General features: G+C 34.9%; 2 protein-coding genes and 1 pseudogene across 2 annotated transcripts; all 3 read left to right on the top strand.

Annotated features, from left to right (window-relative positions):
• The first annotated feature begins 1,334 nt into the window (after positions 1-1,334).
• LOC120144156 (transcription factor LHW-like) lies at positions 1,335-6,992 on the top strand. Its single transcript, XM_039158296.1, has 10 exons — positions 1,335-2,083; positions 3,061-3,279; positions 3,400-3,481; positions 3,569-3,610; positions 3,693-3,752; positions 3,834-5,423; positions 5,521-5,622; positions 5,816-5,929; positions 6,016-6,141; positions 6,393-6,992. The coding sequence occupies exons 1-10, from the start codon at positions 1,989-1,991 to the stop codon at positions 6,567-6,569; spliced, it is 2,607 nt and encodes an 868-aa protein (XP_039014227.1). The 5' UTR covers positions 1,335-1,988; the 3' UTR covers positions 6,570-6,992.
• A 3,213-nt stretch (positions 6,993-10,205) lies between these two features.
• LOC120144157 lies at positions 10,206-12,046 on the top strand (annotated as a pseudogene).
• Positions 12,047-20,368: 8,322 nt separating this feature from the next.
• Positions 20,369-21,871, top strand: LOC120144114 (aluminum-activated malate transporter 7-like). Its single transcript, XM_039158262.1, has 3 exons — positions 20,369-20,408; positions 21,212-21,355; positions 21,437-21,871. Exons 1-3 carry the CDS (start codon positions 20,406-20,408, stop codon positions 21,869-21,871), a joined length of 582 nt encoding a protein of 193 aa, XP_039014193.1. The 5' UTR covers positions 20,369-20,405.
• The last annotated feature ends 2,510 nt before the right edge of the window (positions 21,872-24,381 follow it).

Raw genomic sequence — 24,381 nt, 5'->3', positions numbered from 1 at the left:
AATACAATCACACAAGTTAATCCTTCGTTCTAGTGTCTTATTTTTATAATTTTATTATCCCTTTTAATAGTATTAAAAACTAGGGTAAACTGCATGTTTAGTATCAAACTATTGATTTTATTTCATTTTGGTCACTTAACTATTTTTTTAAAAGCAATCTAACATTTAGTTTTAGTTTCATTTTGGTTATCCGTTGTAAAAAAAAGTTAACAATGATGCCAATGTGTCATCATAAAATAAAATCATGTTTACACTAAAAAAAATATCATATCAACAGTTCTGTTAACCTTTTAACTGTAAATAACCAAAATGAAATCAAAACGTATGTTATATATGTTTTTTAATAGAAGCCGCTAGTTTTATTAAAAGAAAAACACCCAAAATTACAATGAATGTTTACAACATAATCGCAAACTAAACACATAATTAGGATATTTTGTATAACCACTAACATAATAAACTAGTCACTTGAGATCATTTAAAGATTATAGAAGGAAAAAAAAGTTAAAATCTCAACCAAATATATTTGAACAAAGATAGATACGAATATATCTTATTGCATCGGAAAATGAACCACAAAAGGGATAAAACTAATAAAAGACCACCGACTAATCGTATATCAGAGTTGAGCGACATGAGAAACTATCAACGAACACAACCACATATCTTAATCCAATCTGAGGATTCAAAGTAAGGAAGATCATCAGGTAAATAAATAAACATCATCTTGATCAGTCGATGAGTCAAATCCAACCCGAGAAAAATATAAAAGCTAAAACAACGGCCATACGATCGAAAACGTGCCAAAAGACAGAAGAGAACGTGCCATAAAAACAAAGAAAAAAATACCTCAAAGACAGAGTTATTGAAAATTAAAATCAAAAGAAAAATAAAGATATAGTATAAAAAGTAAGTGAAAAATAAGAAGCACCGACGATCGACAACAATCAACATCAAGGTCGGTATCGCCGTCGGCCAAACGAAAATATAAAAGAGACGGTATCAACATGAATTAGTTGTGTTAGATATGATTTAAAAATAATAATTCTTTCAAAAAATAATAATAATTAGATGATCAAAATGAAATAAAAAAGATAGTTGGTAAACTAGACACGTAATTTACCCTAGAAAGTTATTATTCTATTGAGTAGAGGTTTTAATAACTAGTAAGATTAAAAAAAAATACAAACTGTATACGATTTACAAAATCAGCTTTACGCTCATGACTCACCTGCAAATTGCGAATGAAAAAGAGAGAGATGAACTTTTCTTTGGGTGATTTAAATAAACATATCCAGAAGTACAGAACCCGACAAAACTAAACTTCATCAGGCATCAGTGGCATCCCCGTAATTTTACCCCTAAGCTGCCTCTGCTTATGTCTAAAAATCAACCCTTCTGCGGCGCACTTTAGAAGAAGAGAGAAAAATAGAAAAGAAAGTGGGAAACCTACAAAACCGAGAAAAAGAAAAGCTCATCAATTTTCAACTAACAATAGCATCCCAATTCTCTCTCAACTTATTCTTTCTCTCTGTTTTTTTTTGTATGTGTGTATTTTTCTCTTGTTGTGTCTGCAATTGAAAAAAAAAACAAATGGAGCAAACTTTGGCTATCTTCAAGCTTGAAGCTTGTGGTATCATCTAGGAGAAAAAAGTTTCTTTTTTTCTCCTTTTGTTTGACTTAGTTTAGTTATCTTCGTTAAAAGTTAACAAAAGTGTTGATGGGGAGAGGTTGCAGGAGGATGGTAGCAGGAAATTTGGATCCAGATAGAAAAAGAAGCGGTGGGTTGAGAACAAAGCAGGCTGGTAGAGGCTCTTGTAGAGGAAGTTAGTTTTAGTTGCTCTTTTTTCTTTTCATGTTTCTTAAATGTGGGATGTTATAAAAATTGCTCCTTGAGTCGTTCTTTGTTGGTTGCTTTGCTTCAATATTAAGTGTATGATCTTTGAGAATAAGAAGAAGAAGAAGCAGAAGAAAAAAGGAGAAGTGCTATGGGTGGTTTGTTGAAAGAAGCTTTGAAGTCACTTTGTGGGGTGAGTCAATGTTCTTATGCTGTTTTTTGGAAGATCGGCTGCCAGAATACTATGTAAGTTCCTTTGTTTTTCCTGCTTCATGTGTCTGCCTTTTCTTTTTCTTGGGTTTGTTAGGTTGTGGAGAAAAATGAAGGAAAAAGAAGAAAAGTTTTAGTTTTTCTCTCTCTCTAGTGCTGTGCATGTTTTTCTTTTTTGGTCTGGCTACTCAATCTGAGTTATGCTTGTATCCTTCATTTGGTTTAGCTAATAAAGTAGAAACAAATTACGTTTCACCCCTTTTTGGGGGGTTAGATTCCATTTTTAGAATATCTAGCTCTTAAAACTGAATCTATAGACCCCCTACACGATGGGGTTAAAAGAAATGAACTTTTGAATGATTTTCTTGGCAACCAAACAGAGGAGGAGATCTACCATAGCTGAAAGTATTTATTGTATAGTGCTGTTTTTTGGAGTCTTGAGGTGCAAAACTTGTTTTACATGTTAAAGTTTGATTATTTACTGTTATCTTGTAATTTTTCTTTTACATTGATTTATTATCTGATGCCGCTTTTTCTTTTCCGCTTTTGGCACCTTGTGTTTTGGATTATTCTGTTTTGTCTTAAAGAATCATAGTGAAAAGTAGATGTGTAAATCTAGTTTGACAAGAAACCTTCTTCGTATTGGACCAGTTCACTGCTGAAATCCATTAATCCAACAAATTGTTTCCCTTTGTTTGATCGAGCAGAATCTGCTATGAATTGCTTTTGTCTTGGTCTGTTTGGCCGCTGGAGAAAATGTAGAGAGAAGAAACAATATTAGAAACTTGGAGAATTCAATTTTTTGTTATGTTTTTTAAACTTATTTCGCCCATTAGGATGAGATTTCTCGGAGTTAAATGGCATCATATGCATTTATTTTCATTTGTCCTCTCTCTTGATTGATGACTAAACTTTTGGCATCATATGCCTGAAGAGTTAAATAATATTTGCCTTCATAAATGAAGAAACATGTTTTCTTCCTGGGCTTTAACCACATGTTTTATGCTTTGCAGGTTACTAATTTGGGAGGAATGTTACATTGAATCTGCACCGTCTTCGGTCCCTCCATGCATTGCCAGACTTAAGAACCCCGGATTGTCATTTGGAGAGCAGGAGGGATGCTGGGGTTCCGAAACATCCTCTCAATTTGGGAGTCGAACATGGGACGACAAAGTCCATTTCCTGATGAACAAAATGATGATAAATAATCGCATTATTATAGTTGGACAAGGGCAAGTTTTTCTCCGCTTTCTGGTTTTCCACTTGCAGATTATTCATGTATTTTTTTTAAGGTTGTTTTCCTTATTTACTCGAGAAAGGAATTGTGATAAACTGCTTTCTTTGTTTTTCAGGTTAGTTGGGCGAGCGGCATTTACTGGTAATCATCAGTGGATTCTTGCAAATAATTACATTACAGATGCCCACCCCCCTGAGGTATATTACTAATTGTACCTACTGGGTGTAGGGGTAGTGTTGTTTAACAAAACATAGCATGACAATTTTTTGTGTGGATGCTTCTAGGTTCTTAATGAGTTGCATCTCCAATTTTCAGCTGGCATGCAGGTTCGATATTTCTTCGACTCTATCTCATTATTTGTCTTCCTTTTATCCCTCTGCTTCATTATTTGACTTCTATCTGTTGCAGACTGTTGCGGTTATTCCTGTTCATCCTCACGGAGTTCTTCAGCTTGGTTCTTCCACGACTGTAAGCAACTTGACTGTGCATGCTCGATTTTGTAGCATATTAGAGGCCTTGAAGTTTAAGTGTTTACTTGTTCTTATTCAGATTATGGAAAACATGGGATTTGTGAATGATGTGAAGAGTTTAATTCTCGGTTTGGGATGCATCCCTGGAGCTCTTCTCTCTAACAGCTATGGAGCAAATGAATGCATTGAGAAAACCAGGATTCCCATTTCCTTTGAAAATTCCATGGCTTCAGTTTCTGATGGCCGCAACCAACAAAGCAATTCATCTCAGACTTCCATGTTTATTGACCGATCATCTTCCCTGATCAGTCAAGAGATGAAGCCAAACATATATTGTAGAAGTCAAATGGAATCCGGAGCTGGTGCTGAAGTAATTCACTCTAACTCAGCTTTGTGGCAAAACCCGCAAGTTTCTTTTAGCAACTCACTGTCTGGGTTCAACTGTCGGCCAATGATTGGTCAACCAATTTCCAGCCACATCAGCATAAAGTCAATGGATCAACAAGTTTTATCAGATGGCCGGCAAAATCATGTTATCAATAGCATTACTGCATCGAATGGTCAAATGAAACCAGAATCAATCCCTGGCATTGTTCCAAACTTGCAAAAACACGTTTTTACTTCCTCTTGCATGCAATTGGCAGGGAACGGGATTCAGCAAGTTGGTTCGTCTAGGGTGGAGGTTCCTTCATCCATCCTGACTGATCAGTTAACAACTACTTGTATGCTTTATCAAGGACATGAATCTGAGAATTTTAGGTGTATTCCGAAGAAAGAAAGTATGGATAATGATTTGTTTGAAGCACTTAGTATCCCATTGCCCCATGCTGATGAGAGCATGCCCTTTGCTGAGCAACTTCCTAGTGCTTTTCATGATTGCCTGAAGCATGAAAGTGAAAATTCAAGTACTAAATCCTTCAATGTTAACTATGGTGATGTGTGCGTCCAGCCTCCATCAGGGGATGGCTTGTTTGATGTATTGGGGGCAGATTTGAAGAGTAAATTACTTGGTGAGAAATGGAATAGTGTTCTTGCCAAGGGACAAGATTTGAAGATGCAAAATGTGGGCAAGGATACTTCAATATTTAGGGATATGGCCATTGTGCTTCCTGATCATTGTTCTGCTAGTGAAGGGATTTCCAACCGGGGAATTTACTCTCTGGTGGGTAAAGATCATCTTTTGGATGCTGTAGTTTCTAGTGCCCATTCTGCCGGGAAGCAGATATCAGATGATAATTTGTCCTGCAGGACAACATTGACAAAGTTCAGTAACTCATCTGTTCCTAGTTGTTCCGGTACCTTCAGCCAGTCTAAAATTTCCAATCAAGTTCGTGAGGAGTTACTAGGTGGCCTTCCTAAGTCTCTGTTGAAGGGAGGAACTCTTCCATCCAGTTCTTATAGATCTGGCTGTAGCAAAGATGATGCTGGAACTTGTTCTCAGACTACTTCAATGTATGGGTCTCAAATCAGTTCATGGGTTGAGCAGGGTCATAATTCAAGGCGTGACACCAGTGTCACAACTGTAAACTCAAAAAGGAACAATGAAACGACCAAACCAAATAGCAAAAGACTAAAATCTGGAGAGAACCCTCGACACAGGCCAAAAGATCGCCAGATGATCCAAGATCGAGTAAAAGAGTTGAGAGAAATTGTACCAAATGGAGCAAAAGTAATGCATCTTTTTAACTTGACATGCCTAAATTCTGTGCCATGCTTTTATTGTAATGAATAGTCATTAATTTACATCCATTAATGTGATTTAACAGTGTAGCATTGATGCTCTTCTTGAAAAGACCATCAAGCATATGATTTTTCTTCAAAGTGTAACAAAGCATGCAGACAAGTTAAAACAAACGGGAGAGTCTAAGGTATGGTTATTATTTTATGCTTGTAACCTAGTTCTATTTACCCAACCTTCGGTTATGTTTATTTATCAAATCTTGTCTCAACTTTTTTTGGTGTCATTCCTATCTTGGATGTGTAAGAAGCAATGCTTTTTACAGCATACTATGTTCTCTGATGTCTTTAGTTCTAAGATGTTGCTTTTGTTTGAGTTTGCAGATAAAGGAAAACTTTGAGGGAGGTGCGACATGGGCATTTGAGGTCGGCTCACAATCTATGTTGTGCCCTATTGTGGTTGAGGATCTCAATAGACCTCGTCAGATGCTTGTAGAGGTGGGAATCTTTCATGTGAAGTTGCCTTAGAGATCAATTTATCTTGTTCCATCTGTTACTGCATTTTTGTTTTTGTCCCGTGACAGATGCTTTGTGAAGAACGGGGTTTCTTCCTTGAAATAGCCGACTTTATCAGAGGGTTGGGATTGACCATCTTGAAGGGAGTTATGGAAACTAGGAATGACAAGATCTGGGCACATTTCACTGTGGAGGTGAGATTTTATGAGTATCCGATTCCAATATATTTTTGTTCCGGTCATTCTTGCCAATAGAGCAACGTGATATCAACACGCCAAATGTTTTTTTCCCCATTTCATATGCGAATATACTAGTGATATTTGATTAATGTTATGCTGTCCAATTACATTTCTGGTGTGGTATCTTCATTATTATTTGTTTATTCCTTGCATGTCATGGTAAACTATTTCTTTGAATTGTTGTTTAATTCGAGTATCTGGTACAGGCAAACAGGGATGTTACGAGGGTGGAGATATTTATGTCACTTGTTCGTCTTCTGGAGCAAACTGCGAAGGGCAGCAGCACATCATCTGCCAATGCTTTCGATGGCAACATGGTTCAGCACTCTTTTCCTGAAGCTGCATCTATCCCGGCAACTGGTAGGACCACTAGTTTACAGTGAACCACCTTGCAGCCTGGTATTCCGGTCTATTGACATGTTAAGAGCAGGCCCTACCTTTGCTTGCCGTGACTAACATACAGTCTGTAGATTCGGGTGGTTCGTACCTTGACTAACGTTTGTTGTTTCCCACGACTGACCTCGTTTTCAAGAGGAGGGAACTTGTTTAGGTAATGAAAGAACGTCAAACAACTTTTAAATGGCCCGTATTTGGATTTTGCTGGACCATTTGACGGATAAACCTGTAGGCGTAATAGTTTTCTGGGGGGGGGGATTCCTAATGTATAGAGGAATGGGATATGACATGAAAGGGATGAGTTGTGCTAGATTTCGTCATGTGCTGCTTGTTTTTAGTTATTTTGTTGTGTAGTCGTATTGTGTTGGCAATATGCTGGGGGTGACACCAGCCAAGGGACTGCGTTTTGTCTTGTGCTAGTCTATGTATCCGCTGAGGGATGTTTTGTTTAAAATGTTGGATGTCACTTTATAAGAATGATTGTGAAATGGATCTAGCTTAGTCCATATCTTTGAATCCTCATTTGATTATATGAATCCACGCTCTTCAAGATATGATGATAATAATGAAATCAGAGTCGAAGTTTAGTGTATACGTATATACTATGACATAAAATGTATCCTTAAAACAATACTAGTAGCGGTATTAACATAGATCTGACAAACGATATCTAATTTAACCATCGTCAAGGGCCATACTAACGTAGAACATTAGGGATTTTGGAAGGAAATTAAAATCAAAGTAGCTTTATCATAAAGTAAAATATGCGTATAAGGTAAGATTTAACGTTATTTATCTCCACATATGAGAGGAATATAATCATTGTAGAAATCATGAAGGGTACAAATGAAGCATGATATCTCATGTATTCTAGAATCTAGTATTTATACCAAGATTTGAAGTATTTGAAGTATATGTAACATCTATCCAAAATAATTCTCTAACGTGGAATCATATACCATATGAAAATCATGATAAAATGTTAAAGAATAATAGTAGAATATATGAAAATATCGTTGTAAAATCAAAAACCCTAACGTGGAATCGTTTACCATATCAAGGGTTGGAATTTGAAGGAGGAGCCGGAAACTGCAAAACTAAAGAAACATTGTTCGTCTCATTATTCCCCAAGGAAGTTGAACAACAAAATCATATATACAGAGACGACGTAGAACTATATGCAAAGGGATAAACTTTTAAAATTTTAAATGATGATGAATTTATAAAATTTTAAGCACAAAAATAGATTATTCATAAAAAAATATAAAAAAATATAAAAATAGTTGTTCCCTCTCAATCCATCCATGCATATGTACACAAGTGGATGAGTGAATATTCTGCATGTCTGCTCTCTCCATGGCATGAGCAATGGGTGGTGTGATCTATGAAGAAGAAAAGCCTACCATAGCCCATAGCTAAGCTTGGATCGACCATCGTACGTTATTTATAGATATATGGTATTTTCGAACATCTTTTGCGGGTTATTTGTTTCCCATGCAGTCTGATTTTAACACGACATATGTTTGATGGGCAAAATTGAGAGAAAGAAAGTGCCAGTTTTTGGATTTTCAATCACGTGTGACTCATATACAAATATTTTCCATAAATTCTCATAAAAAATTATAAGAATATATAATTTTGATTTTTTTTAAAAAGTCTTGTCCATTTGATATTGGATTTTTTAAATCACTAGTATCCAATCTATTAACCGACTATTCCAGATCGGTTATTACAGAGGCAAGGACGACCCTCTCAACCCAGTTTGCTCCATTCGCAAACGCCAAAATTCGAACTCCTGACCTTACTAAAGGGACCTAATGTCTCATCCCACTAGACCAACTGATTGTTGGTAATGTCATATTTTTCTAATTTCATAGAAGTATTAAATATGACCATATTTCAATTATCATTTCTAAAAGTAAATGTCATCTATCCTATTACTCCACAGGATTCTCAGTACTCATCAACCTTTAATTTATTTTTAGTTTTCATTTGATTCATTCATAAAAAGAAAATCATATTTCAGAACATGACAAATGTTATGGGATATATATATCTTCACATGTACTAAACTTTAATTTCCTATATGAGTGGTTTAGATGGAATCCACATTTATTAAAATTTAACTTTAATTAATGAGTGATTTTAACTTTTTGTTAGAACAGACATTCACAGCAAACATTTGGAAGCTTTCATTTTTATCTTTAATTTTTATGCAAATTAGAGTTAAATAAATAAAAAAAAACAGCAGTTTTCTTATTTTCCTTGTCTCTATGCCATGATCTTATTTTCAGAAAATGTAGAAATTAAAAAGCTTTAAAATTTTAATAATACCCGAAAAATAAAATTACTTTAGTTATCTTTAATTTATTTTTTTTGTTATTTTTCAATGTTATGAAAACAGATTCTAATAAGGGATTAATTCAGAATTAAAGGAGCAATAATTAAAATATTAGAAAAATGAAAAAAATATACAAATTTACAAAATCATTAATTTAAAATTTGCAAAACTTAGAAAGAGACATGATGACTTGGATAGAATGATTGGTCCAAATAAAAACATTGGCTCCAGGTTACATATAAGTGTTTTGGCCGACAAGGTACCATAATTGAAAGAGAGAATAATGAATTTTAATGTTTTGATGAAACACTGAACATAGAATTATACGCAGATCTAGTTATTCGTTCTAATTCAAATATTAATTAATATTTTTAGAAGATTTGAATAAAAGAAACAGAATTTCAAGTTATGATTATTGAACTAAATATTGAAATGCTGAACCGGAAATTTTGAGGTCCAATCACCACTAACAAAAGTGAGGGATTTTGATCGGATTCTTGGTTGAGAGAGTTTCTAGGGTTTTTTTTAATAACCGGTTTTCAATATTTTGATCGACTAATATCTATCCAGTTCGTATTATGAAAATAATTGAATGTCTTAAACTCGTTACGGTCGTCATTGTGTGGGAATGAACAATAATTGATTTAACTTAAAAAATTGATCTTTTCAACTTGATTCAACTCGAAAAAACTTGACTCAGATTGAATTGACTCGTAAATTTTATAAATTGAACTCGACTAAAAAAATTTCAAAATCGAGTCAAGTTATGAAATAGAGCTCGAATAACTCGAAATATTTAGTAATTAGTTGATTGATTTTTAAGTTTGAATCGAGTTCCTCAATTATGCATGATATATTTATATCACATACAAAAAAATATATGAATTGTATATGGTTATAGAAAATCGTTTAAATTAGAATCATATAGTATCATAATATTATAAATATTTAAATTAAATTTAAATAAAAACTCGAACAACTCAATTCGAATTTTATAAACTAGAATCGAAAAAATTTCAAATAAAATTTGAGTTATAAATAAAAATTGTCAATTCGAATAACTCAAAATTTTTTATTTCGACTCGATTGGACACTTTCCCCAACTCACTGCTTCTCCCCATTTCACTAACTACCTTTGCTCAAAATAATTAGTATGCATGTTGGTTTTCCTTATGAATGGAGGCCCACAAATGGTGCTTTGTAAAGGCGTATTCTTACGGGCTATCTCTTTATAATCTCTACTCTTCCTCTTCCTTCACGCGAGCTTTCTTTTTTCTTGGCGATGGATTTAGAGTGTGGAAGTGAAGAAAGAGCAAAACAAGGCCTGCTTGCTCGTGTATGGCCAAAGATTAAAACCTTTAGCAACAATGTTAAGTCCGAGGCGTTTGAATTCTTCACAACCTTAAGAAAGCTCGGCCAAGATGATCCCAGAAGAGTCGTTCATTCATTGAAAGCCGGACTCGCACTCACCTTGGTCTCATTGTTTTACTATTACCAGCCATTGTATGACAGCTTCGGCGTTTCCACAATGTGGGCTGTAATGACTGTCGTCGTCATCTTCGAATTTTCCGTCGGTATGTTCCGTCACACCCTATCCTTTAAAGAGGGTTTTAATTTTCTGATACGAATAAAAATTTATTTCAACAGGGGCTACTCTTGGGAAAGGTGTAAATATAGGATTGGCAACGTTGTTTGTTGGTGCTTTAGCTGTTGGGGCGCATCAACTGGCTAATCTATCGGGACGGATAGGTGAGCCCATAGTGCTCGGGTTCTTTGTCTTTCCTACAAGGTATAACAAAACTATCACTTGAAAAATATATGCACCCAAAATTCTCCTCAACTTACAGATTCTAATATGCAGCTGCTGTGTCGATGTTTGCGAGATTCTGCCCCAAAATCAAGGCCAGATATTTTTTTTGAAAGATAGTACTTTGTATAACGAACGTTTACAAAATAAACCACCTCGAGGACCTCGTTAAAAAAAACCCTAATCCTAAATGGCTGTTGATATGATTACGGGCTGTTGATATTTATCTCGACTTTCTCTATGATATCGATATCTGGTTTTCGAGACAATGAAATACTGAAACTGGCTCACAAGAGACTGTTAACCGTCCTCATAGGTGGCTCAACCTGTGTCACAATTTCCGTTTTGATTTTCCCTGTTTGGGCCGGTCAGGACCTTCACAACTTGATCGCTTCCAACATGGAAAAGCTTGGCATATTCCTAGAAGGTACCGTCTCCGATCTGTCACGACTTTGTCCGACTCCGACCTGACCTATCGAACTCAGTTCTCAAATATAATGTTTACAGGGTTTGGAGATGAATACTTCAGAATGGCAGAGGATGGAGAGTCGAAAGAAGGTGGATCCTTCATGCAGGGATATAAAAGTGTTCTTAATTCAAAGAACAATGAAGAGGACTTGGTGGGTTAAAAAAAGCACTTGCTCTTTAAATTCCATCTCTCAATGGAAAAGCTTGTTTAATTTTCTTTAATTTTCTTTAATTTTTAGGCTAATTTCGCAAGATGGGAGCCGAGGCATGGTCGATTCCAATTCCGGCATCCATGGAAACAGTACCTAAAGATCAGAGCTTTAACTCGCCAATGTGCATACTGAATCGAATCATTAAATGGACACATACATGCTGCCATTCAAGTATTCTATCTAAAATCTCCACGTCTCAATATGTTTTAGATTGGCGTATCATTTTTATGCTATCGTTTGCAGGCAAAACCCGAAATCCGAACTAAAATCCAAGAAACATGCACGATAATGAGCATGGAATCCGGTGAAGCTTTGAAGGAACTGTCGATGTCGATCAAACTGACGGTGAAACCGTTTGCCGCTGATATCTGTATCGATAACTCGAAATTGGCAGTCAAGAATCTCAACGCTTTGCTCAAATCAGGCTTACGGGATGATGAGACGGACCTGTTGGAAGTGGTAACGGTGGCTACAGTAGCTTCGTTGTTAATCGACGTGGTCAGCTGCACGGCCGGAATTGCTGAACCTGTACATGAACTTTCGACAATGCTGAATTTCGAAACCGTTGAGCCAACTGTGTCACCGAAGACTGAACCAGAAATTGTGATATCGTAGTAACCCGCGTCGAGAATATGGGAATTCGGCTTCGACAACGATGAAATAATAAACCTACGAATAAAATACTAACCACAACTAGAAACTTTAAGGTCGAGATAGAGATCGTATTTAGGGTGAATCAAATATTAGCCACACCTTGAAACTTTAACCATGCTCATGCTCAAATATTAGTATTGTATAGATATAAGGTTACTATTCGATATATATGCAATGTAATTTTATTAAAAAGAAAAAATATTTAGAATTATAATGTATATTTACTACCATAAGCCTAAACTAAATATATGATTAGGACATCTACCGATAATCATTGACACAAAAATTGTCCACTTGAGATCACACAAGGGGATCAAAAGATATATACGAACAGATCTGACTGTATTAGTCAATGAATCAAAAAAATGAATCAAGCTACTAAAAGACTATCGACAAACCGTAAATTAAAATCCAGCGATGTGAGAAAACTATCAACGAACACAAATCACGTATCCAAATACAATCTCATGGTCCAAAACAGGGAAGATTAGTATGATAATAAATAATATTCATTTTGATCAATCGTGACCATGTCAAATCTAATCATAAAAACAAAGATAAACGAAAAACAACGATCAAATGATTGAAAACATGTCAAAAGACAGAGGAAAACGTGCTATAAAGGCATAGAAAAACGTCATAAAGACATAATTATTAAAAACTAAAGAAACAAAAGAAAAACAAAGATATGCTAAAAAAATAAGAAAAAAATATCGATGATAAAAAATAACACTAAGATTAATATCAATGTCTATCGACCAAGAATAAAAAAAGAAGACAGGCGGCTTATATAATCTAAACATTACATCATAAATAGAACTTATAATATTAAATTATAATTATATAATTTTTATGTATCATATAATTTTTTCATAAATATATTAATAGATAAATCTTGAAATATGAAATTTATCTACAACAAGAAACTTTAACATCGAGATCGTATGGATAATTTTCTATCATTTGTAATCTACTTAGAGCTGTTATTGTATTTATAATAATAAATGATTTAGTTTTATTTAGGGTGTGTTTTTTTTTCCAAGGAAAACAACTCAGAAAAATATGGAATTTAGTGTTTATTTGATGTAAAATAATCTGGTTAACGAGAAATGAGATTTTTTTAATTAATCATTGGTATCTCATCTATTGACCGATTAATTCAGATCAAGTTTTGCATAAATTCATTACGAATGTGATATTCCAAATCTAATTTTACTCGAGGAGACAAGAAATAAGGCCGAATAAAAAGAAGCCAGATCCAACCACAAGAAGCCCCAAAATAAACAAAGCCCAACATGCTAATTAGACGATTTGGCATATTATAAAATGTTAAAAGCAAGTATGAAACATGAGGGGAAAAGTATTCACTAAAATCTGCATTGATTAACAAACTAGTATCAAAGAACTAACTTTGTAACTCTGCAACTACCTCTAACTAATCAACAACTTATTATCACAACAAATCAGGGGCGAACATAATTTTATGTTATAGGTATGAACTCAAGAACGTATATTAGAAATTTAAGGATTGAAATAACAAAATTTCACAACTTATATTAGAAATTTGGAATTGCAATATATGGACGCACAGTTCCATGCCGGTTGGTGGTGTACAAGGGTAGCCCTGTTTGACCCCGTTCTTCCCTTTGACACTTCCCCGAAGTTTACTCATGTGGTTTCCATATCTCAATATTTCTTGGAAGTGGCATTTTGTCAGTCGTCTGTGTCTGTTTCAGTGTCCGAGATATTCCGAGTTGTAATAACGCGCATTTAGAGCTCCAAATAAGCCCATCTTTGGGTATACATACGTGATTCTTGAGAATAAAAATCTATTTATCAATCACCTGAGTTATTCCCTCCACAAACACCCGCTTCACTCTTTTTTCATTCTCCAGTGTTGCCTTTCGTTTCTGAAATATCAAATGGAAGCAGTGACATCTCCCGAACAGGAGAGTTATGGACCCATAACTCGTGGGTGCCAATGGCTCATGTCATTGCCGAACAAATTTTGTTATAAAACAATGGATATTGCAAGGAAGACCAAGAAACTTGGACAAGATGATCCAAGAAGAATAGTTCATTCCCTAAAAGTTGGACTAGCTCTTACACTTGTCTCATTGTTCTACTACTTCAAGCCACTCTATGATGGTTTTGGAGACGGTGCAATGTGGGCTGTTCTAACTGTTGTTGTTGTCTTAGAGTTCTCCGTAACATATATAGTAACTGCGTCTCCATTGTCAATTGATAAAAAAAATTCTAAACACACCCCGTATTTTTTAAAACTTTAAACTAGTTTCGTTGTTATTCTTCACTTTTGCAGGTGCAACACTTGGTAAAGGTTTAAACAGGATGTTGGCTACATTAGTAGCAGGTGGTTTGGGCTTCGGAGCTCACTGCTTAGCTACTCTTTCTGGAAGGAAAGGGGAACCCATCTTGATCGCAACTTTTGTCTTAATTATAGGTAAAATATTCACATACATAAACTACAAGCAAATTCAGAAGATATCTTAATCATAATGGCCTTTTTTTTTGCTGCTGTGATTATGACATCCATGAGATTCTTCCCAAAAATGAAGGCAAGATATGACTACGGACTGATGATATTCATATTGACCTTCTGCTTGGTATCCGCATCGGGTTACCGAGATGAGCAAGTGCTGAAAATGGCCCATGATGTTGAAAGTATTAAAATGGTTTTCAAGTTTGGTAACCAACTTTGAAAAAATGGTTTTCAAAGTTTGGTAGATGTTTGTTGAAAAATGATAATGAGATAATCACAATTAATCCCTAGGTTTTAGGGTATTTACAAGATTAAGTCCTTAAGTTTCAACTATAAATACCCTAGCTCATTTAGCTTCAATACTATTCCAAAAATCATTTCTTTCTCCCAATACTAGAGAGCTTTCTTGTGAATAGTGAGTGTTTTGTAAACACCTGTAAATTTTCTCTCTTAGTAAAAGATCTGCAGCAGTCCGGAGACGTAAGCAAAATTGGCTGAACTCCGTTATCAATTTCGGGTATTATTTTTCTGCTTTTATTTCATATTCTCACTAATCTGGTAATAGGGAAATTACTTGTACTTGGTTTATTTCTCAACAACTGGTATCAGAACTTTTGGTTGTGAATTATGCCAATTTTTTGCGAGGTTACTATTCGGGTTACTATTCACATGAATACTAAATTTCGTGAATAGTAAAATTCGGTCGGCGATACGAGTTTGTCGACGGAGGTGTTCTAATACACGGCGGTTCGCGGAAATTGTCAGAAACGATCCAAACGAAGCCAGATTCGAGTGGGAGCGATGGCTGCGGACGAAGGGAAGGTGAAAATTGAAAAGTTCGATGGTGCGGACTTTGGATTTTGGAAGATGCAAATTGAAGATTTTCTATACCAGAAAAATCTATATCAACCCCTCTCAGGAAAACAACCAGAGGTCATGAAGAATGAAGAATGAAGACTGTGCTCTTCTCGACAGACAAGCCCTCGGAGTTATCCGACTGACGTTATCCCGCAATGTTGCTTTCAACATAGCAAAGGAAAAGACCACGGCGGGTCTTATGACGACTCTCTCCAGTATGTATGAGAAGCCATCGGCCTCAAACAAAGTTCATTTGATGAGGCGATTATTCAATTTACGGATGACGGAAGGGGCATCGGTGGCACAACACCTAAATGAACTCAACACAATCACAACCCAGTTGAGTTCAGTGATGAGTTCAGTGGAAATTGAATTTGATGATGAAGTTCGAGCTTTAATTCTCTTATCATCTTTACCAGACAGTTGGAATGCTACTATTACAGCAATCAGCAGTTCATCGGGAAACAACAAATTAAAATTTGACGATGTTCGGGATCTGGTACTGAGTGAAGAAATTCGACGGAGAGAATCGGGTGAAGCATCAACCTCCTCAGCCTTGCACACGGAGTCCAGAGGGAGAACTTTAGAAAGAAATTCAAATCGTGGCAGATCGAAATCCAGAAGGGGAAAATTAAGAACAGGAAATAAAGATTTTACCTGTTATAATTGCGGCAAGAAGGGCCACTTCAAAAGAGATTGCCGAGCACCGAAGAAAAATACCGGCGCACAGGAATATGCCAACATGACGGAGGAGACAGGTGATGCCATGATTTTAAGCGTCAACAGTCCGATTGAATCATGGATTTTGGATTCAGGGGCATCTTTCCACTCCACGCCATGCCAAGAAATCATGGAGAACTATGTCAGTGGTGATTTTGGGAAGGTTCATCTTGCTGATGATGAAACCTTGAAGATCGTCGGAAAAGGAGACATCCGACTAAAGCTGCCAAACCAGACCACCTGGAAGCTGACAGGAGTGAGACATATTCCTGGTCTCAAAAGAAATTTGATTTCTGTAGGACAGCTTGATGGAGAAGGATACAGTACAACCTTTTCAGGTTGTGAATGGAAGATTACCAAAGGAGCACTTGTCATTGCTTGTGGTAAGAAGACTGGTACTCTCTATGTAACCTCAAATTTAGAAAATATCATTGCAGTAGCAGATGCTGATAGAAAATCAAACCTATGGCACCAAAGGCTTGGCCATATGAGCGAGAAAGGGATGAAGACACTTTTGTCAAAGGGGAAGCTGCCGGATCTAAAGAATGTAGATGTCGGACTATGCGAGGATTGCATCTTTGGCAAACAAAAAGAAAGTCAGCTTTGCAAAGATTGGTAAGACACCCAAGGCTGAAAAGTTAGAGTTAGTTCATATTGATGTATGGGGACCATCTCCAGTTCCATCTCTTGCAGGCTCATTATATTATGTCACCTTCATCGATGATTCTACAAGGAAGGTGTGGGTTTATTTTCTGAAGAAAAAATCAGAAGTCTTTGATACCTTCAGAAAATGGAAGGCCATGGTGGAAAATGAGAATGGTATGAAAGTCAAGCGGTTGAGGTCTGACAATGGAGGAGAGTACAGAAATAGGAGATTCAGAGATTTTTGCGCAAACAATGGGATCAAGATGGAGACAACAATTCCCATGACATCGCAGTAGAATGACGTAGCAGAGCGCATGAACAGAACTCTGAATGAACGTGCCAGAAGCATGAGGATACATGCTGGATTGCCCAAATTTTCTATGGGCTGAAGCTATTAACATTGCAGCTTACCTGATCAACCGTGGGCCCTCAGTTCATTTGGATGGCAGAATACCAGAGGAAGTTTGGAGCAAGAAAGAAATAAACCTTTCACACTTAAGAGTGTTTGGTTGTATTTCTTATGTACACATAGACTCTGCTGAAAGAAGTAAACTTGATGCTAAGTCCAACAAATGTGTCTTTGTTGGTTACGGCGGTGATGAGTTCGGTTACCGGTTTTGGGACTATGAAAATCGGAAGATCATTAGAAGCAGAGATGTCATTTTCAATGAGAATGTGATGTACAAAGACAGGTCAACTGTAGAATCAAGCAGCTCCAATACCAAAGCTGAAACAAAGGAATTTGCTGAGTTTGAGGAGATTTCTGGAAATGATATTCAGATCAGTCCTGAAGCAGTTCAAGAAGAACCAGGCACACCGGAACTAAGACGCTCCTCCAGAATTCCTAAACCAACCCAACGGTATTCTCCTTCTTTGCACTACTTGTTGCTGACTGACAATGGTGAACCAGAGTGCTATGATGAAGCAATGCAAGTGGAGGATTCAGTCAAGTGGGAGTCTTCCATGAAAGATGAGATGGACTCGCTTTTGTCAAATCAGACGTAGGAATTAGCTGAATTACCACCATGCAAGAAAGCACTTCACAACAAGTGGATTTACAGGATCAAAGAAGAGCATGATGGGAGAAAACGCTACAAAGCGAGAATGGTTGTCAAAGGTTTTCAGCAAAAAGAAGGTATTGACTACAATGAAATTTTCTCTCCAGTCGTGAAACTGTCTACAATCAGACTGGTGTTGAAAATTGTAGCTGCAGAGAATTTACATCTTGAGCAGTTAGATGTAAAGACAGTTTTCCTTCATGGTGATTTGGAGGAAGAAATCTATATGAGGCAGCCAGAAGGCTTCATAGAGGCAGACAAGAAAAACCTGGTATGCAGGTTGAAGAAGAGCTTGTATGGTTTAAAACAAGCTCCTAGACAGTGGTATAAGAAGTTCGATAGTTTCATGAGTAGCAGTGGTTTTACCAGATGCCAAGCAGATCATTGTTGCTACATCAAGAGGTTCGACAATAGCTTCATTATTTTATTGTTGTACGTTGATGACATGCTCGTTCCAGGCTTAGACATGCAAGAGATTATAAACTTGAAGCAAAAATTGTCAAAGCAGTTTGCTATGAAGGATCTGGGCGCTGCAAAGCAAATTCTTGGGATGAGGATCAAGAGAGACACAAAGTCAGGGACTTTGATATTATCACAGGCTGAGTACATCAACAAAGTACTCTCCAGGTTCAACATGCAAGATGCTAAACCAATAAGTACACCTTTAGGTGTTCATTTTAGACTCTCCAAAGAACAGTCACCAAAGACGGAGGAAGAACGTGCACACATGGTGAAGGTGTCATACGCCTCAACGATTGGAAGTCTGATGTATGCCATGGTTTGTACCAGACCAGATATTGCTCAAGCAGTGGGAGCTGTTAGCAGGTACATGAATAATCCGGGCAAGGTACACTGGGAAGTAGTCAAATGGATCCTCAGATATCTGCGGGGTACCACAAACAAAGCACTTTGTTTCAAAGGTGGAGATACGATACTGACAGGCTATGTAGATGCTGACTTAGCCGGAAATGACGACATCAGAAGGAGCACTACAGGGTATGTCTATACTCTAGGAGGAACCGCAGTGAGTTGGGTTTCTCAACTACAGAAGATAGTTGCTCTCTCCACAACTGAAGCAGAATATGTCGCTGTTACGGAAGCTAGCAAGGAGATGGTTTGGCTCCAAAGTTTCTTGGAAGAGTTAGGCAAGAAACAAGAAAACAATGTCTTGTATTGCGACAGTCAAAGTGCTATACATCTAGCAAAGAATCTGTCTTTTCATTCCAGGACAAAGCACATACAATTGCGATATCATTTTATCCGGTCTCTTCTGGAAGATGAGATTTTGAAACTTGAAAAGATCAGTGGAGCTCAAAATCCGGCAGATATGTTGACAAAGACGGTGACTACAGACAAACTGAAGTTGTGTTCAACTTCAGTTGGCATGCTAGAGTAACAAGACTAGAAAAGTTGTTGCATTGATCGAGGTGTGAAGACAGATTAAAATCAGTCTTCAAGTGGGAGATTGTTGAAAGTATTAAAATGGTTTTCAAGTTTGGTAACCAACTTTGAAAAAATGGTTTTCAAAGTTTGGTAAATGTTTCTTTGAAAAATAGTTTTTCAAAGTTTGGTAGATGTTTGTTGAAAAATGATAATGGGATAATCACAATTAATCCCTAGGTTTTAGGGTATTTACAAGATTAAGTCCTTAAGTTTCAACTATAAATACCCTAGCTCATTTAGCTTCAATACTATTCCAAAAATCATTTCTTTCTCCCAATACTAGAGAGCTTTCTTGTGAGTAGTGAGTGTTTTGTAAACACCTGTAAATTTTCTCTCTTAGTAAAAGATCTGCAGCAGTCCGGAGACGTAAGCACAATTGGCTGAACTCCGTTATCAATTTCGGGTATTATTTTTCCGCTTTTATTTCGTATTCTCACTAATCTGGTAATAGGGAAATTACTTGTACTTGGTTTATTTCCCAACACATGAGAGGTTATCGACCATCTTAGTTGGTAGGTGTGCTTCTCTCATTGTTTGTATCTGCGTTTGCCCTGTTTGGATCGGTGAGGATCTCAACAAGTCTGTTGCTGCAAACATCGGAAAGCTTGGCAATTTTCTTCAAGGTACCAATACTAGTCTTTATGTTTTTTAAACAATGGATTATTTATTGTTTCAACCCCCAGAATTACTGATTGATAAAATGTACACAAGACAACTTTTGGAGATGAATATTTCAAAGAATCTGAAAAATCCAATGAGATCAATAAGTCGTATCTTCGAGGATATACAGAGGTGGGGCTAGGCATGATCAATGTGCGTGATAGAACATGGCCCCGGAATAGCAAGGGTCCCAAAAAGTTCACAATGAAGTTATTGGTATTACCATAGATGATTAAACTATCAAGAAGGAGCCCAAAAAGATTTTTTCGAAAGAAAATATGGGAAATACCAATAATTAGTACTATGCTACAACTGTAAAACTTATCTCATTTTTTTGGGTCTAACTCACTTTACGAAAAAGGGCATCTTTTTAAGAATTTGCACATGACCTCTAACGTCCTAGCCCCGACCCTGAGGATATACAAGTGTTCTAACTTCTAAAAGCAGTGAAGGAACTATGGTAAGTGATTAGGGTTAACAAAGTTCAACTCGATTTGAAAAATAGATTTTTTTTTTATTTCAAGTTATTCAAGTCAGTTTCCGAGTTCAAATCAAGTTGGAATTTAAAATTTCTGAGTCATTCAAAAAACCGAATTTTTTTGCTGAATTTTTTGTTAAGTTAACTTAATTTTTTAACCAAATTTAAACCGCATGCCGTTAAATCATTGTATAATATCTATGTATCTTTAAGTCCTATTTTTCATAACGAATTTAATATTTTTTAAACTTAGTCCTTCAACTTTATATGATTCTATTACTCCTTCAACTCCTCTTCATTTTAAGTATTTTATTTTTACAAATTTTGAGCCATGTGCTCCTAAAACATTTTCAAACACCTATGTATCTTCAATTTTTATTTTTTGATAACAAATTTTTTTATTTTTTTCAATTTAGTCCCTCAACTTTGCATGATTTCGTATTGCTTCAATTCCGTGTTCATTTTAAGTCCATCTTTTACCAAATTTGAACCAATACTCCTAAACCATTTTAGAATAACTATGTATCTTCAATTCTTCATTTTGATAACTACTTTTTAATTTTTCAATTTAGTCCCTTAATTTTACATGATTTTCTATTTTCTTCAATTAATCCTTCATTTTAATATTATAAATATGATTCTTCAACTCAAATAACATGATTTTTTTTACTTAACTAGACTCAATCAAATGTACACCCCCTATTTAACAATAAGTCATTAATTAACTAGTTGATTCAAGTGAATCTACCTTATTCAATATTTCAGTCTGGATTCTCTCCCTGCAGGCTAATTTTGCAAGATGGGAACCGGGTCATGGTCCGTTCGGGTACCGTCATCCATGGGAAATGTACCTCAAAGTCGGAAACCTTACTCGGGAATGTGCTTATAAACTTGAAGCTCTTAACAGCTACCTTAACTGTAAAATCCAGGTATAATAAATTCCATAATTTACCAAGTTTAAACATAACATTAAACGAAAAGGTCCCGAAATAACACTATCATTCATTTAGACTCCAGCAGAAATCCGTGGCAAAATCCAAGTGCCGTGCAAAAGGGTTAGCCTAGAATGTAGCCGAGCTTTGAAGGAAATGGCGTCGACATTTCGAAAAATGGTTCAAACAAGATCAGTTATTGTACACATAGAAAGCTCAAAGAAGGCTGCTGAAGAGCTCAAAAACGTCCTCAATACAAACCTGTGGGCAGAAGAAGCAGATTTACTAGAGATTATACCAGCTGCTTCAGTTGCATCACTTCTGCCGGAAATCATTGAGTGCATTGAGAAAATTTCTGAAGCAGTAAATGAATTAGGCAAGGCCGCATCTTTTAGGAAGAGTAATGCTACAGTCTTACCCAAACAACCAGATACTATCCGACAGGAAACACTCCAACATCATCCCAACACTGTCATGCCGGTGCCACATTGTGTCATAGTAGTTGCTGAATAAGCGTGTAGAGATGGACCCAGGGGATTGATAAAGCGGTCTCTTTTGAATATTTTAGAGTAACTTCTTTTAAAAATGCAACATTTTTTAGGGCAGCATATATAATAATGTCAATGAATTTTTATTGTTTTCATATTTCTATTTTTCTTTTTTCAATTATTATTGAAATCCGAAAGGGAAATGTAATTGTCAAACAAATAATAATAATAATAATAATAATAATAATAATGAAATAACATGCATGTAGCTCATCTAATCCAAAAAGAATTGAGAAGTGGAATTTATACTAATAATGATTTTAAAATAACAAAGAGTAAAGTTTACGCCTAATAATTCGTTAGTATGGATGGAGATTATAAAGTTATTATTTAGAATATATAGCATAATGCATGTACAAAATAATCGATTTTATATTAATATGATTTTTTCAACTACTTTTTTATGAATAATATCTCCAAAATAGTAACTTTTTTTAAAATACAGTGCGTTTAATAGAGAAAAAAAAGAGTGAAGGGAAAAATTAATCACTTGACCACCCTCGTTCTAGATTTTTATGAATAATAATAATAATAATAATAATAATATAAATTGTTTGGTTGGATATGTGAAATCCTAGGTTTCTTCCACTTGATTACAATGAAGATTTGTTTAAACATATGGGCCCTCATAGCTAATCTACTTTATTTCATATGAAATTATTTTAATAAAACTAAGTTATAAGGTTTTTTTAATAAATATTTATAATATTTTTTAGTAATTGATAATATAAATATCTGCATAATATATATTTATAATTTTTTAATAATCGATAACATGTCTATCTTATAATTAAGATTTTAACCATAACTAGTAACTAGAACATAGTTGGAGCGATCGGATCTTAAAATTCCAACCGAAATTATCGGATCCTAACCTTTCCCCCATTAAAGCCTGAAATCTTGTGGGACCCATACTCACTACACATTAATTTTCTTTCAATAATTTTACCTAATTTCTTAACATTTTATTAAATTCATTGCCAAACTCCACTTCATTTACTAATATTAGTTGTGCGATTTATTACATTTAGAATGGATTTTGAGCGCGAATCAAGTGATTTCGATGGTAATAGAATTGTTGTTACTCTTTTAGGTCTCGAGTTTTAGTATTATGAATGTCAGGGGTATGAAAATTCAATATCAAAGAGTTGAGAGTTATCTTTGAACATATATTACCTTGTACTTACTCCAAATTATTTTAAAAAAAAATGGATTTTATTACATTTAGATTGAATTTAGTTGGAGTTGGTTGGATTTTTTTATATTATTAGCAATTAAAATATTATTTAAATTTAATTATAAAAATATATAAAAATAGTATACTTTTTTTTTCAATTTTTAATATAAGCTTAACTATGGTGAAATTAAAAATGCAAGGGATGATGTTGTCACGGTTGACGAGCACGGATGAGCACAGTTAATGATGAACACTATTAAATTAATTTATAAAACATTAAATTATAAATTAATAAACTTATAATTATATATTAGTTAAAAATCTAAATGTAATTTAATTAAAATATAATATTTTTATAACATTAGTTTTTGGGGTAAATTATACCATCGACCACCAAACTATTTACCCCTATTATTTTAACCACTGATTTTTCAATTTTATCAATCGGGTCACCTAACTATTTAAGTCTTCTCAATCAAGCCACCTTCCGTTAAATATTAACTGAAGAGATGATGTGGCGATTAATAAAATATGTATAATTACACATTTAGTCCTCATTACTTACACATTCTATTAATTTGGTCTTAACTTTTATTTAATTCAATAAATTTAATCCTCAATTCGGTGGTGACACGTGTAACTGTGTGATTGGATGTTGTTTTAATATTTTTTTATTTAATAAATTTTCCATTCAATCAAATGGTGTCACGTGTCACCAATTGAATGAATGAAAAATAAATTAAATCAATAACCGCAGCTAGTGTGGTTTAAACCTGCTGGACCACTAAATTTGTCTAGTATACATAACATAATCTATATAATTTATAATATAGTTAATGGTAATAAATGACCTTATAATGACTCAAACATGAAATAATTGAATAGTATGAAAATATAAATATAAATATATATAAACAAATATTATAATTGATTAATAAATGAATATGTTTTATTTATATTTTAAATCACATTTAATAAAAAACTAAATAAAGTGAATTTAATATGTTATAATTGTACTGTATCATTTCACATATTTTAAATTAATAAATTGTCTTCATTATTCTAATTTTATTTAACTGAAATGTATCAAATCTTATATTTTAAAATATTATAACATCGATCGGATTCTAATTTTATTTAACAACTCTACATTAAAATAGACTAATTCAATAAAATAAAGTTTCCCCTAAAATTTTCTTCATATATATAATGAATAAATAATAAAATATAAAATTCTTACTCTAACCGTGATATAAACAAGTCAATGCATAAGTTAAAATGCTTACTACAATAAACAC

The sequence above is a fragment of the Hibiscus syriacus genome, unplaced genomic scaffold, assembly GCF_006381635.1.
Source record: "Hibiscus syriacus cultivar Baekdansim isolate YM2019G1 unplaced genomic scaffold, ASM638163v2 tig00110882_pilon, whole genome shotgun sequence".
NCBI lineage: Eukaryota > Viridiplantae > Streptophyta > Magnoliopsida > Malvales > Malvaceae > Hibiscus > Hibiscus syriacus.
Note: the sequence above shows the minus strand (reverse complement) of the source record. Positions and strands in the feature narration are given on the sequence as shown.